The 17,291-nt window shown below is 39.0% G+C and overlaps 1 protein-coding gene across 2 annotated transcripts in view; it reads right to left on the reverse strand.

The window, feature by feature from the left end:
* The window catches only part of csmd2 (CUB and Sushi multiple domains 2), a 691,992-nt gene that overhangs the window by 162,248 nt on the left and 512,453 nt on the right, over window positions 1-17,291 (reverse strand). For both annotated transcript variants that reach the window (XR_009822205.1, XM_062030117.1), the window contains 3 exons: window positions 16,760-16,969; window positions 6,662-6,850; window positions 838-1,015 (listed from right to left, as the gene is read on the reverse strand). Coding sequence is in view for 1 of the 2 variants with exons in the window: in XM_062030117.1 (XP_061886101.1) it covers window positions 838-1,015; window positions 6,662-6,850; window positions 16,760-16,969 (577 nt within the window). In the remaining variant the exon portion in view is untranslated. The remainder of the gene's footprint in view (window positions 1-837; window positions 1,016-6,661; window positions 6,851-16,759; window positions 16,970-17,291) is intronic.

Raw genomic sequence — 17,291 nt, forward strand, 5'->3', positions numbered from 1 at the left:
TTAGAAGGTAAACGTTGCATCTACACACAGATCTGGACTGGAAGGTTTGGACTAACTAGCAACCGATGGGAATGTCTTTAGAAGGTCTGAGATGTCCCCCGGCGTAGGCCTGGCTGATTAAGTCAGCTCCCAGAATTATACCACAACCATTCAGCTTAGAAACCATCTGTCTTTGGCTGTCAGAGTGGGCATGGGAGATTACAGGCGGCTCTGGAAATGGCCGGCTGGGGACTACTGCCTGACTGCACTCCGGCCAAGCTGCCATTACGGGGCCCATTTCCTTGGCTCAGTAGTTCAGTGGCTAGATACACAGAGGGGGTGAGTTGAAACTGTGGGAACATGATAGTCCACATCTTGGTGCTCGGGGAGTATGCTGGGAAAGATCAAGCCAGTGGGGGAAGAGTAACAATGCTGTCGAATAATAGGCTGATTTTCACTCTTTCCCACAGTTTGGTGCCATAAAATTTTAACTGAGGTAAAATGTGCACAGTAAAACAGTCAATAGGCAGTCAAAGCACCATGTGGTAGACAATTTAGTGTATCATCTGCAAAACATAGATGTCACCAGAATTCATTTGGACTTTCATGAAGTCATCATGTTGCCAGGTTTGTTGGCAATCAGAACCAAACTGAGGGGGAGCTCTGAAGCCTGCCTCGGGGAGAGTGGATCAACTAGGACTGGTACTGAAAGCCTTCTGCATGCAAAATCCCATTTTGCTCGCACATATTGTAGTGTCAGCCAGGCATTAAAGAGGGGATAAAAAGGACATACGGTCTTTCAAAATTAAGCAAAAGAATCCAAAGATAGAAATCCCAACTATGGAAGTCATTCCTTACCAGACTGTTATAAAGTCGTGGGGCCCGTGAACATGAAGCAAGGTGAAGTTGAGCTTGACCCCAAAGCCAGGAGCAACGGTGATCAACCAGGTGCAGTCAGCCGAGTTGAGGTAGTCTTCTGGGTACCGTGGGGAGAAGACGGTTCCGTTTTCCGATGTGATGTTTCCACCACAAGGTACTGAAGGAAGACCCGAGCAAAAGGCAGGACAGAATCAGCGGGGGAATAATCCATTATTCAGTTACTTCAAATAAGTGGCAATTGCTCTCAGACTGCAGGGGAAGCTAAGCTTCTCCTAAAATGTCAAACACGAAGTGGTCAAATATGCACTGTTGTGTTTACAAATGATTGGAGGATGCGGGAAGAACTGTGGACACTCTTGTGATTTGGATAACATCGGACTGTCTGCCCCGGCAGGATGAATTTTGAGGATCAGTCATAGACAATTTAGAGTGAAAAGCAAATTTTATTTTGGATTGTTTCCCTGGCTTGGAGACTCAGTCAGTGCGGCGAAGACACAACAAACTCCCTTCTTGTCTCTCATGGACACACACCTGTTGTTGACTTTGGACTAGCGACTGCACGACATCAACGCCGCGGAACAGAGACACGCGGCAGGCTTACACACACACATGCATCCACAAAAATATACGTCATACACACATACCCCACCCCCCATCCAACGTCCTTGACGCAAATCCCTTAGGGGTAATAGATGGATGGAAAGCGCCTGAAGAGCTGCAGCCTGCCACCATGGCCCCCCACTCCCTCCCCTCTGTTGCAAGTCTTGAGATGATGTAATATGTATATGTCAGGGGTGTCCAAAGTGCAGCACGGGGGCCATTTGCAGCCCGCAGGTAATTTTTTAACGGCCCCGCGGCACATTCTAAAAATAGGATTAAAAAAATAAAAAGTGGTATAAAAGAGCAAACCGGTGAAATGTAACAAGAACATGTTGCAATTTTACTCTAACAACACAAAGCTGCCATGCAGGCTGTTTCTTTCTTTAAAAAATAATAATGAATCAAAATCAATGGCATTATGAATTATTGACCTATTCAAAGCTCCAATTACGTCACATTAAATATTCCACTTTGGAATATTTTTGGGGGAAAATATTTTGTGTCTGCCATATAAAAAACTAAGCTGTTTTGTTTAAAGAAGGGCCTAAAACGAACAAACAAAAAACATAAACAACAACAAAAGTTATAATTGACGGATAGTTGATCTTGAGACTATTGTGTTAAAAGTTTAAAAAAAAAAAGTATGATTTATTTTTTAATACTTTACTGAGCAGGACACTTTTGAATCCCCCAATAATTTTAGTGGGACTTTTTTTTTTTTAAGTGTCTATTTAAGTTGCTCAAAAATAATAATGAATTAATGTTGTTATGAGTTATGCTATGAACTCCAATTATTATATAATCTCAAATATTCCACTTTAAAATGTTATTGGGGGAAAATATTGCATATTTTGTGTTTTTTCCATAAAAAAACTGGGTTTTCTTTGACAAAAAGAGCATACAACTTAAATCTTGAAAAAACACTTTGTATTAGAGATGCGCGGTTTGCGGACACAACCGCGGAGTTCGCGGGTAATCCGCGGGTCGGGCGGATGCATGACAAAAAAATAGATTTTAAATAGATTCGGGCGGGTGGCGGTTGAACTAATTCGGAAATATATATACATAGTTAAATGTTGTTACCCACATACGAAAAACGAGCAGCACTCTTTGAAACAGGCAATTATTCATCAGGCACCGCTGCAGCTGTCACGCCAAATTTCTTACCCCCTACAAAAACCTTCCCCCCGCCATTTACTTCCGGGGCTGCGTCCAATAAAGTCACAAAGTTGCCGGGGGTCCTTAACCGGCACGCGACTGTCCTGTTTCGCGCCTGTACAAAAAAAAAAAAATCGATTTCTTCAGATTCCAGCGACGGGCAGTCAAAGCCGAAGTATCCTTCCAGCGACGGGCAGTCAAAGCCGAAGTGCTATCGATCGCTGTCAATGACGTAAGAGGAAACATGACCACGGAAGTAAATGGGGAGAGGAAGGTTTTTGTAGGGGGAAGAAATTTGGTGTGACACAGCACACCACAACACAACAGAAGAAGAAGAAAAAAATAAAAAGATAGCAACGCGGGCAGCAAACGTGGTACGCGACAAACTAAAAAAGGGAATACTAAAGACCAGGGAAAAAAAATAACAATAGTAGTCAACACTTTCTTAATGGAAATTACAATAATATTATAATAATGATAAATAATATTATCACGCATTAATATCTCTTAGCCTCTAATGCGTGGCCAAGAGATATTAATGCGTGGCACGCATTGAATGTCTGCTGCATTGGATCAGTCTCCTTTCTGCCTTGCATCGTCTATATTAGATATATAACAACGGGCGGGTGGCGGGCGGTTGTGGTTTTGATAAAATGTTACTTTGGGTGGATGGCGGGTGGATGACGACTTTTGTGATGCGGTTGCGGATGAAATAATTGCCTATCCGCGCATCTCTACTTTATATTGACAGATAGACCTAATGTTGATCTGGAGATTTAGACCTTGAATAATAATAATAATACTAAATAATGACACATTTTTAATATTTTTTTTTACCTAAACCCTTTGGGGTCCCCAGGATCAAGCCTGAGTGGAGGCCTAAATGTATATATTTTTTATACATATATTGTATTGTTTTTTAAAATAAAAAATATCAAAATGGCCCCGGCTTGCTATATTTCAGTGTGCGGCCCTCAGTGGAAAAAGTTTGGACACCCCTGGTATACACTACCGTTCAAAAGTTTGGGGTCACCCAAACAATTTTGTGGAATAGCCTTCATTTCTAAGAACAAGAATAGACTGTCGAGTTTCAGATGAAAGTTCTCTTTTTCTGGCCATTTTGAGCGTTTAATTGACCCCACAAATGTGATGCTCCAGAAACTCAATCTGCTCAAAGGAAGGTCAGTTTTGTAGCTTCTGTAACGAGCTAAAGTGTTTTCAGATGTGTGAACATGATTGCACAAGGGTTTTCTAATCATCAATTAGCCTTCTGAGCCAATGAGCAAACACATTGTACCATTAGAACACTGGAGTGATAGTTGCTGGAAATGGGCCTCTATACACCTATGTAGATATTGCACCAAAAACCAGACATTTGCAGCTAGAATAGTCATTTACCACATTAGCAATGTATAGAGTGTATTTCTTTAAAGTTAAGACTAGTTTAAAGTTATCTTCATTGAAAAGTAAAGTGCTTTTCCTTCAAAAATAAGGACATTTCAATGTGACCCCAAACTTTTGAACGATAGTGTACGTGCTTTGCTATGGAGGTTTTTTCCCACTCCAGACTGGAGCCCCCTTAGGAGCCCAGTCTAGATTGTATTTTTTTACTTATCCTCCCCCAGCGTTTACCTTTTTCGTATCATTTACGGGGCGCCTGGTGGTGACCCATCAGCGTTCCTGTTCTGTAACCCTGTACACTGTCTAATCTTGAACGGGTTTGTGCTGAAAACAACGTTTCATTGTACTTGTGCAATGACAATAAAGACCTACCTATCTACCTACATTTTGACTAAATATGCGCTAGAACACATGCAACTTTTGTTCAGAATCTGTTGCTTTTCACAGGCCACTGACACAACTTCCTTCTCAATAATTCCCATATCAGCAGACTGCATCAAACAGTGTCGAAGCTCAGCGTTGAAAGACTTCAATGGGGAAGCATTGAGCGGTTGGTATTATTACTACATCAGTGGTTAACTTGGTCTCAAAATAATCACAATAGTATAGTTTATTGGCAACAATTTGCAGGTCAATATATCGTTGTTATCGGCCCAGGTCTACCTGCACCCCACTCAAGCGTGTGTACACTGTCACTCAAGCTGCACGGAATCAAATAATCTTCCATTTCCGATTAAGAAAGCTAACACCGCCGCCGTCTTGCGAAGCTCATATTGGATGAGACGCTGCAGGAGAAGCGTGAAGAAGAATTGTGATCACAGTCGTTTAGACAACCCAAACAGTTCAGATTAACGACACACCCTCGGACGCGTATGTGTGGACAATCATTCTCAAAGCCGGGGATTGCTTTTTCATCCGTTTCTCACAGGCGGTGTGGGTAGTGCGTCCGTGCGTATGTTGAGACCATACAGCTACCTGATGTGTAACAGGAGAGAGCCCTCAGCCTGTCGGATGAGCTATCGATCAAACTGACTGATTAAACGCTGGGGACTTCATAGAGTCTGTTGCCGCTAGCTTGTAGCCCGCTTAATCGCGTCAGTCAGGGTGTGTTTACTCGGAACCCTCATTGTTTCCAGCAATGAAAGGACAATCTGCAGCAAATGGCAGGTAAAAATATACAGTCGTGGTCAAAAGTTTACATACATTTGTAAAGAACATCATGTCATGGCTGTCTTGAGTTTACAATCATTTCTACAATTCTTATTTTTTTGTGATGTAGTGATTGGAGCACATACTTGTTGGTCACAAAAAACATTCATGAAGTTTGCTTCTTTTATGAATTTATTATGGGTCTACTAAAAATGTGCTGTGTCAAAAGTATACATACAGCAATGTTAATATTTGCTTACATGTCCCTTGGCAAGTTTACCTGCAATAAGGCGCTTTTAGTAGCCATCCACAAGCTTCTGCTTGAATTTTTGACCACTCCTCTTGACAAAAGTGGCACAATTTAACTAAATTTGTTGGTTTTCTGACATGGACTTGTTACTTCAGCATTGTCCACAAGTTTAAGCCACGACTTTGGGAAGGTGTTAGAATAATTATGTGTAAGTTATCACACAACTCTTATGCTTAAAGTCAGTTGCTATAGTTATTAGCTTTCGTGCTCAAGCTGTACTTTTTCTATCAGTGCAAGGACAAAACTTCTTATCTGAGGGGTGGCCTCAGCCGCAAATGTCATCTGTGTTTTAGCCCGCTAACAGCCAAGGACTTCAAGGACCTCAACGAAGATAAGATGACAGCACGCAGACGAAGCAGAGACGGGGCAATCACACGGCCCAGCACATTCCGTCACGTGTTGTGCGTACAAGAAGCTGCTTAGCTTGAAATGTGTAGCCACTCCCTTTAGAGGCGGCCTCAGTGATGTAACCAGGGACCTCCCAAATAAATAGAGGAGCACGCGGTACTGTTAGCTCAGAGCGTGGCGGGAGATTGTAACTGAGCGTGCAATCCCAAACGTCTCTCCTCATTGAGCCAAATTGAACTCTGTATCTGCATGATTCCTTGCTTCTTGTCTGTTTAATATGTTTGAACCTGACAGAAGGCCATTCTAAAACCTTAAATCTAGCCTGATTTAGCCATTCCTTTACCACTTTTGACATGTGTTTGGGGTCATTGTCCTGTTGGAACACCCAACTGCGCCCAAGACCCAACCTCCGGGCTGATCATTTTAGGTTGTCCTGAAGAATTTGGAGGTAATCCTCCTTTTTCATTGTCCCATTTACTCTCTGTAAAGCACCAGTTCCATTGGCAGCAAAACAGGCCCAGAGCATAATACTACACCACTATGCTTGACGGTAGGTTTGGTTTTCCTGGGATTAAAGGCCTCACCTTTTCTCCTCCAAACATACTGCTGGGTATTGTGGCCATTTTTGTTTCATCTGACAACAGAACTTTCCTCCAGAAAGTCTTATCTTTGACCATGTGATGTCATGTTATTTACAAGTGTATGTAAACTTTGGACCACAACTGTAGGTCAAAGATGAGGACCACTTTTAGAAGGAGTGATTTGCATTGTTCAAGTGTGAACTTGAGGACCCTGACTAATTGCGTTGCATCATTGTGTACACAGCATTTGACCTACCTTCACAGCGGGGGAAGGGGTGGTCCCAATTGCGAGTCGTTCCGTGTTGGCACGTGAGGATGGAATGTCCGACCAGCTTGTATCCAGGCAGACACTCGAAGGATATGGACTGACCCACGTTGTAGCCGGCACCTACCACCACCCCGTAGTGGAAAGGCTCTGGATCGGGGCACTCTTGGAGTTCATAAGCTGGGGGGAAAGCGGACGACACACCCTTGAGTCATGCGTACACAATCACATTGACGCAATGGCATCACGTGGTCTGGTGGACGCCATAGGACGGGGGTGTCCAAACTTTTTGACTCGAGAGCCGCATTGGGCTGAAAAAAAAACTGACCGAGGGCCGGCTACATGTAAAGTAATATATATATATATATATATATATATATATATATATATATATATATATATATATATATATATATATATATATATATATACATATATATATATATATATATATATATATATGTATATATATATATATATATATATATATACATATATATATATATATATATATACATATATATATATATATATATATATATATATATATATATATATATATATATGTATATATATATATACATATATATATATATATATATATATATATATATATATACATATATATATATATATATATATATATATATATATATATATATATATATATATATATATATATATATATATATATATATATATATATGTATATATATATATACATATATATATATATATATATATATATATATATATATATATATATATATATATATATATATATATACGTTAGGTCAGGAAAAAACATAGAGGCTATTTCATCCCTACAAGCCTGTTTCGCAGGTTTCTCTAAAATCCCCTGAAGAGCAGAGAAACCTGCGAAACAGGCTTGTAGGGATGAAATAGCCTCTGTTTTTTCCTGACCTAACATATATACAGTATGTATATATTATATACATATATATATATATAAATATAAATATAAATATATATATATATATATATAAATATAAGTATATATATATATATATATATATATATATATATATATATATATATATATATATATATATATATATATATATATATATATATATATATATATATATATATACACACACAACACAATGGTGTTTTATAATGTAATGTAACTTCAGTTTTTAAAAAAATATTATTTATTATATCTATGTGCTATTTCAGAGTGATCACGTTTACACAGATGTTTTTTACAAATAACCCAGCTAACCATATTTGGTTCCCAGAACGCTGCGCTTACGTTAGCCTTTTTGGAAAATTAACCTTACTTTAACGGACGCATTCGGGTTGGTTTTTGGTTCCATATGTGCAAACGGCAAGCATTTTTTTGGTTCCCGAAACGTTACTGTGGGGAGGCGGGGCCGGCAGCGAGGCGTGCCCCGCCGGGGCCGACTCCGAGATGGCGGCGAGGAGGCGTGGCCGGCAGTCCGACAGCGAGGCAGGGCACACCGGAGCCCGCTCCAAGATGGCGGCGAGGAGGCGTGGACGGCGAACGAGCAGCGAATTTCAGTTGCGGGAATCGCCCGGCTGGGCACAATTAAGTAATCCCCTCTCAGTGTGTAAAAGGCCGACAGCCGAGAACGACGGGGCAGAAGGAGGTGGAGAGCCAGTGGTGCATGAGGAGCACGCGCGACAAAGAGCGAGAGACAGACGATGCCGGGGACGTCTGAAAAGCGACCGGAAGAGCGAGCGGTTTGAGAGGCGAGAGCTGAAAAGTGACCCGACCTGAACTGAGTATTATTTGAAAAAATAAACAAAGTCAAACTATGCTCGCAGCGATGTCTGTCCTTGATGGTCCTTGGAACCCGCACGACGGCTTGAGCCTGTCACAGTTACATATTACGTTCTTTGAATGTTCTGCGATGGTAACGCTTTAAGTCTGCATATTCATTCCAAACCAAATTGAAAAGGGACATTTGCCAAACATGAAGGAATACAGTACAAACTGCGATAAAGCCATTTTTCGAGGGTAATCGCCAACGCGCTGTTATATGGATGCGCACACACACAGACACGCATTACGTCGCATTTTTTGCCACACAGTAAAGCGTTGATTGTGACGTAACAACAATCTTTTGTAGTGAAGTAACACATCAGTTTGAATCGATTAAAGCAAGCTACAACAGACTGAACAACAACACATAACGTGACCTATTTCCACTTTAACACCTTCCCTCCGCATCAAAACCTGACGACAATGCAAGATGAAGTACAAACTATAAAACATTGAATATTAAGAGTACGTGAAATTTGACTCCGACCTTGTTTACTTTCCTGACGACTTCCTTAAAATGTTGTTATCAATCAGAAATATCGAGCAACTAAAATGCGGCAAGCATGGGGAAGTGTAGAGTGTGTTGCATATATTACCCATCATGCACTTTAATGGATTTATTTAGGTGTAATCTTAAATTATATAAGCGTGTTTTATAATGTTGACAAAGTTCAATGAGCAGGATGTGTGTTATGTGCGACCGTGTGTTGCCTTTGTTGGTTATAGTGGGGAAAGTTGTTTGGATTGGGTCTCTTATCAAATAAAGTTGTGATCGTTAACAAGTGATTCCGTCTATCTCTACATGAGGGCGGTAAAACCTGACGAATATCATACCAAAGGAATTTGCAGCAGAGTGAATTTAGGCAAAAACACAACGCGGACCAAACTTGTGACGTCTCTCGGGCCGCACTGAAGACTTTGTTGGGCCCCAATTGGCCCGCGGGCCTTAGTCTGGACACATCTATGCTGGCCTTGGGTCATCAGAAGTAGTGAGAGTGAACTGTTTGTTTTGTGATACAGAAGTGGAGCAGGCCTAGAGCTTTGCAGAGCCAAGTTGTATGCAAATATGACGGAAGAAATTGATTTCTATGGATCACAGATCCCCAATTGTCGGCGATAACTCATGCAAATTCTTCAAAGGGGGGTATTTGCAAATATAATCTTAGATTTATACAGTATGCTAATACGCACATTTAAATTATGTAAATACGCAATGCTATTTTTGGATTTGGCCAATATGTTTGGGAAGTGATACAAAAATATATCACTTTGGTTTTACTCAATTGCATAGCAGCTTTCTAAATGAAGATATATGTATATTCAAAAATAAGTGATTGACACTTTGGTGATGAAAGATCTTGACGGACGACGGGACGCAAGATGTATCGTCGTGCCTTCACACGTTGTCATTCATCACGATCATACTTCATTTTTTATGGCCATTTGTATCATTTTCCAGGCAAATTGCTCGGTACTGCACACTAAAAGTAATTAAGGCTTGTATCAAGCAGAATACTGAGAGTGGAGTCAGTTCCACAATTAGCAAAAATGAATCCTGGTGATTATGCCAAACATAATATGAAGTAATTTAATTTATTTGTAGAGCGCTTTTTACAGATAAAATCACAAAGCGCTGTACAAAACATAGGTGAAGTAAAACAACAATTTAATTCAAAACAACAGGGGCAACATCATATAAAGCAGGGGTCACCAACCTTTTTGAAAGCAAGAGCTACTTCTTGGGTACTGATTAATGTGAAGGGCTACCAGTTTGATACACACTTAGATAAATTGCCAGAAATAGCCAATTTGCTCAATTTGCCTTTAACTCTATGTTATTATTAATAATTAATGATATTTAAACTTAATTGAACGGTTTAAAAGAGGAGAAAACACGAAAAAAATAACTATTACATTTTGAAACATAGTTTATCTTCAATTTCGACTCTTTAAAATTCAAAATTCAACCGAAAAAAAGAAGAGAAAAACTAGCTAATTCGAATAAAAACAATTTATGGAACATCATTAGTAATTTTTCCTGATTAAGATTAATTTTAGAATTTTGATGACATGTTTTAAATAGGTTAAAATCCAATCTACACTTTGTTAGAATATATAACAAATTGGACCAAGCTATATTTCTAACAAAGACAAATCATTATTTCTTCTAGATTTTCCAGAACAAAAATTTTAAAAGAAATTTAAAAGACTTTGAAATAAGATTCAAATTTGATTCTACAGATTTTCTAGATTTGCCGGAATAATTTTTTTGAATTTTAAATCATAATAAGTTTGAAGAAATATTTCACAAATATTCTTTGTCGAAAAAACAGAAGCTAAAATGAAGAATTAAATTAAAATGTATTTATTATTCTTTACAATAAAAAATTTTTTTTTTACTTGAACATTGATTTAAAATGGCAGGAAAGAAGAGGAAGGAATTTAAAAGGTAAAAAGGTATATGTGTTTAAAAATCCTAAAACCATTTTTAAGGTTGTATTTTTTCTCTAAAATTGTCTTTCTGAAAGTTATAAGAAGCAAAGAAAACAAATTAATGAATTTATTTAAACAAGTGAAGACCAAGTCTTTAAAATATTTTCTTGGATTTTCAAATTCTATTTGAGTTTTGTCTCTCTTAGAATTAAAAATGTCGGGCAAAGCGAGACCAGCTTGCTAGTAAATAAATACAATTCAAAAAATAGAGGCAGCTCACTGGTAAGTGCTGCTATTTGAACTATTTTTAGAACAGGCCGGCGGGCTACTCATCTGGTCCTTACGGGCTACCTGGTGCCCGCGGGCACCGCGTTGGTGACCCCTGATATAAAGGATACAAAGTGGATTAAAAATGCCAGTTAAAAGGTGCATTAACTAAAAGCTTTACTAAAAAGAGAAGTTTTCAAATGTTTCTTAAAAGTTTCAACACAGTCAAGATCACGGAGGGACTGGTGCAAGTTGTTCCAGAGTCTGGGAGCTATAGCCTGGAATGCCAGGTCTCTACGGATTTTAAAACAAGTTTTTGGGATCTTTAGAAGACCCTGGCCTGAAGACCGCACTGCAAAAAGTCAGTGTTCAAAAACAAGAAAATTAGGGGTATTTTATTTGAACTAAGCAAAAATATCTGCCAATAGAACAAGAAAATGTGGCTTGTCAAGACTTTCCAAAACAAGTAAAATAAAGCTGCAAGCAGCGATGGACGGGACCGACTTTGAGGGCTCATAAAATCCAAACCATAGCAGTAATTAAAACTCTTTCATCAACTTTTAATCAGAAGGGTTCAATCTCTCTCCTGTGCTAATTTGAAGCCGACACGACTTAGCGCTCAGAGGAGCTAATGTTTATGTTAGAGGCAGTTTTGTCTGTGTTTTCTTCCTAGGGGGCGCTAGAGCGCAATTTTGAGTTTTGGGGTTTGGTTTTTTGATTAGATCACAATTTTCGCCAGTCCTGATGTGTGTGTCCAATTTGGTGAGTTTTGAAGCATGTTAATGGGGTCAAATTACAGCTCAAAGAGGCGGTGGTATAATAATAAAGAATAATAATAATAAAACGCTAGAAATACAATAGGGTCCTCTGTCCCAAAGGGACTCTGTCCCTAATTAGCTAACCTCAATGAACCCAAAAATACCTTAAAATAAGTATATTCTCACTAATAACAACTGTACTACTATATGAGTACATATTTTCTATTGTTTCATTGAAAATAAAACAGCAAAGTCCATTTGGCTGTCATCTGTTTTAATTATGAGACAATTGTGTCAAAGTCATGATTTTTTTTTTTACATGCTTGAAATAAGAAATGATTACTTTAAAAAAGTAGTTTTATACTTGTGAGTGTTGATGACACAGCTTTGCAACACTTGATATTCTAGTTTCAAGCATGTTTTACTCAATATAGCTCATCAAATCTCAGCAACAAGCTGTAATATCTTACTGAGATCATTTAGGACCATAACACTTAAAACAAGTAAAACACTCTAACATAAAATCTGCTTAGTGAGAAAAAGTATCTTATCAGGCAGAAAATAAGCAAATATCACCCTTATTTGAGATATTTAATCTTACTTAGATTTCACTTTTTGCAGTGCGGAGGCTGCCCCCTGAGAACTAAAATCTTAAACTTAATGCAGAATTTGACTGGAAGCCAATGAAGACTGGATAAAACAGGGGTAACATTGGGGATTGAGCCAGACTGAAGTGAAAGGTTTATACATTTTACCACCCGAGGACCAACAGCATCAAACACATTTAAGAACAGTGGAGTAGGAACAATGTCCACAGGGCTGGATGTGGGTTTCATGTTGCCCACTAAAGCCTGAACATCCTGTAGGCTGACAGGAGTAAAGGAAGACCATGATGCGCACACAGGGGCTGGTGTAGTGCACAAACCATCCAAGGGAGGACCAATACTGGCCCTTATGTCTTGCACCTTGTCCACAAAAAAAGTTCAAAAATTAGAGATAATATCGGTCTGCCGATATTATCGGCCGATAAATGCGTTAAAATGTAATACCGGAAATTATCGGTATCGTTTTTTTTATTATCAGTATCGTTTTTTAAAATTTTTTATTTTTTATTAAATCCACAAAAAAAAACACAAGATACACTTACAATTAGTGCACCAACCCAAAAAACCTCCGTCCCCAATTTACACTCATTCACACAAAAGGGTTGTTTCTTTCTGTTATTAATATTCTGGTTCCTACATTATATATCAATATATATATCAATACAGTCTGCAAGGGATACAGTCCGTAAGCACACATGATTGTGCGTGCTGCTGGTCCACTAATAGTACTAACCTTTAACAGTTAATTTGACAAATTTTCATTAATTACTAGTTTCTATGTAACTGTTTTTATATTGTTTTACTTTCTTTTTTATTCAAGAAAATGTTTTTAATTTATTTATCTTATTTTATTTGATTCATTTTTTTTAAAAGTACCTAATCTTCACCATACCTGGTTGTCCAAATTAGGCATAATAATGTGTTAATTCCACGACTGTATATATCGGTTGATATCGGTATCGGTTGATATCAGTATCAGTAATTAAAGAGTTGGACAATATCGGCATAACGGATATCGGCAAAAAGCCATTATCGGACATCCCTATCAAAAATCGATTACAGTCATCCTGTGTGTACACCGACACCTGAGGAGATGGAGGTGCAACAAGGTTGTCAATAGTGGCAAATAAGACTTTAGGGTTTTTCTAATTATGCAAATAAGATTTGAAAAGAAAGCTGAGCGAGCACGTTTCATCATTTCATTTAGCTCCTATATCATTTCTTTAAAATGGAATATATGGACCTCTAATTTTGTGGCTTTCCACAAACGTTCGCCTTAACGATTGATTGTCACTAGAGATGTCCGATAATGGCTTTTTTGCCGATATTCCGATATTGTCCAACTCTTAATTACAGATTCCGATATCAACCGATATATACAGTCGTGGAATGAACACATTATTACGCCTCATTTTGTTGTGATGCCCCGCTGGATGCATTAAACAATGTAACAAGGTTTTCCAAAATAAATCAACTCAAGTTATGGAAAAAAATGCCAACATGTTACTGCCATATTTATTATTGAAGTCACAAAGTGCATTCTTTTTTTTAACATGCCTCAAAACAGCAGCTTGGAATTTGGGACATGCTCTCCCTGAGGGGGGTAGGGGGTAGCGGAGGGTGTATATTGTAGTGTCCCGGAAGAGTTAGTGCTGCAAGGGGTTCTGGGTATTTGTTCTCTTGTGTTTATGTTGTGTTACGGTGCGGATGTTCTCCCGAAATGTGTTTGTCATTCTTGTTTGGTGTGGCTTCACAGTGTGGCGCACATTGTTTATACGGCTACCCTCAGTGTGACCTGTATGGCTGTTGACCAAGTATGTCTTGCAGTCACTTACGTGTGTCTGCAGAAGCCGCATATAACATGTGACTGGGTGAAAAAGGGGACGTGACGACAGGTTGTAAAGGACGCTAAAGGCAGTGCCGTCACGGCACAACCCTTAATATTGTTGTCCGGGTGAAAATCGGGAGAAATTCGGGAGAATGGTTGTCCCGGGAGATTTTCGGGAGGGGCACTGAAAAATTGGGAGGTTTGGCAAGTACGGTTGACACATTTATGTCTAACTTCAATCATCATCGTCTGCCTGTTATGAACACAATAGCACCAGCTAATAACACTCTAGGCTCTTATAAAAAATGTGTCAGTGGATGACTGAAGCTATTTCCAGCTTCAGGAGAAGCTGAATTTCACAAGAATAATTTCACATACTCTTAATATTCAATGTTTTATCGTTTGTACTCCATCTTGCATTGTCGTCAGGTTTTGATGTTGAGGGGGAGTGTTAAAGTGGAAGTAGGTCAAGTTATGTGTCGTGGCTACAAAAGATTGTTATGTCACAATCAATCGGAAAGGCGAACGTTTGTGGAAAGCCACAAAATTAGAGGTCCATAGATTCCATTTTAAAGAAATGATAATGGAGCTAAATGAATTGATGAAACATACTCACTCAGCTTTCTTTTCAAATCTTATTTTGCGTAATAAGAAAAACTAGAGATGTCCGATGATATCGGACTGCTGATATTATCGGCCGATAAATGCTTTAAAATGTAATATCGGAAATTATCGGTATCTGCCGCTGTGTACACGGACGTAGGGAGAAGTAAAGAGCGCCAATAAACCTTAAAGGCACTGCCTTTGCGTGCCGGCCCAATCACATAATATCTACGGCTTTTCACACACACAAGTGAATGCAAGCATACTTGGTCAACAGCCATACAGGTCACACTGAGGGTCGCCGTATAAACAACTTTAACACAGTTACAAATATGCGCCACACTGTGAACCCACACCAAACAAGAATGACAAACACATTTCGGGAGAACATCCACACCGTAACACAATATAAACACAACAGAACAAATACCCAGAACCCCTTGCAGCACTAACTCTTCCAAGACGCTACAATATACCCTCCCCCCCACACACCTCAACCCCGCCCACCTCAACCTCCTCATGCTCTCTCAGGGAGAGCATGTCCCAAATTCCAAGTTGCTGTTTTGAGGCATGTTAAAAAAAATAATGCACTTTGTGACTTCAATAATAAATATGGCAGTGCAATGTTGGCACTTTTTTCCATAACTTGAGTTGATTTATTTTGGAAAACCTTGTTACATTGTTTAATGCATCCAGCGGGGCATCACAACAAAATTAGGCATAATAATGTGTTAATTCCACGACTGTATATATCGGTATTGGTTGATATCGGTAATTAAGAGTTGGACAATATCGGAATATGGGCAAAAAAGCCATTATCGGACATCTCTAATTGTGACGTAACAATCTTTTGTAGCAAAGTAACACTTCAGTTTGCAGTAATTAAAGCAAGTTACAACAGACTGAACAACAACACATAATTGACCTACTCCCTCAACATCAAAACCTGACTACAATGCAATATGAAGTACAAACGATAAAACATTGAATACTAAGAGTATGTGAGTATTCTTCTTGTGAAATTCAGCTTCTCCTGAAGCTGGAAATGGCTTCATTTATCAACGAACAATTTTTTTTTTATAAGAGCCCAGAGTGTTTTTAGCTGGAGCTACTGTGTTCAAAACAGTCAGACGACGATGATTGAAGTGAGACATAAATGTATCAATATCATCACAACCAGAAAAAGTTGTTGGGTCAAAAAAAAGAGAAAACCCGCTGATTGCAGAGTCATTTAGAACGTGTGTCTGTTTCCTCACTTTGGAAGTAGACTGAGTACCGTATTTTTCGGACTATAAGTCGCAGTTTTTTTCATAGTTTGGCCGGGGTTGCGACTTATGTGTGAAATGATTAACACATTAGTGTAAAACATCAAATAATATTATCTATCTCATTCACGTAAGAGACTAGACGTATAAGATTTCATGGGATTTAGCGATTAGGAGTGACAGATTGTTTGGTAAACGTATAGCATGTTCTATATGTTATAGTTATTTGAATGACTCTTAAGTTAACATACCAGGCACCTTCTCAGTTGGTTATTTATGCCTCTTATAACGTACACTTATTCAGCCTGTTGTTCACTATTCTTTATTTATTTTAAATTGCCTTTCAAATGTCTATTCTTGGTGTTGGCTTTTATCAAATAAATGTCCCCAAAAAATGCGACTTATACTCCAGCGCGACTTATATATGTTTTTTTCCTTCTTTATTATGCATTTTCGGCCGGTGCGACTTATACTCCGGAGCGACTAATACTCCGAAAAATACGGTATACATGGGCCTTACCTTGGTACTCGAACCTGAACCCCGGTTTGTTCTGCGAATGGTCACTGTGGAAATAGACGCTTGTCTCGTGCGAGGTGGTGAGCAGCGAAGTGGGGACGTCCTGCCCGCTGAATCGGCCCATGACGGCGCTCGTGTCCAGCGGCCCGTTGCGTATTTCCAGGAAATCGTGGTTGGCTTCGGTGGAGAAGTTGAGAAACTGTACGTGGGCTCCTGCCAAAAAGACAGAGAAAAAATGACCTATTTGTCTTTTTCGATGTCAAAAACAGTGACCGTTATCGTGTAAATATAGGATGTACCCTACTTCTTTCCTACGCTTTGAACCATGTGGCCTTTAAAATGGTGCAGCCAATTTATGTCTTTCTCTTTGCTGACGGCCATAATGCAAAGTTTCCATTAAACACATGCAAAGACACTGAAAAGGTATGTTATTGTTTGTGATATGGCGCCATCTTTTGGACGAGTTTGCTCACTGCAGGTGCTGCTGAGTGAATGTCTACAGTGTTTTCTTCTGTTCAAAGTTCCGTTCCGTTAT

This window comes from Entelurus aequoreus, linkage group LG20 (assembly GCF_033978785.1).
Source record: "Entelurus aequoreus isolate RoL-2023_Sb linkage group LG20, RoL_Eaeq_v1.1, whole genome shotgun sequence".
Taxonomy (NCBI): domain Eukaryota; kingdom Metazoa; phylum Chordata; class Actinopteri; order Syngnathiformes; family Syngnathidae; genus Entelurus; species Entelurus aequoreus.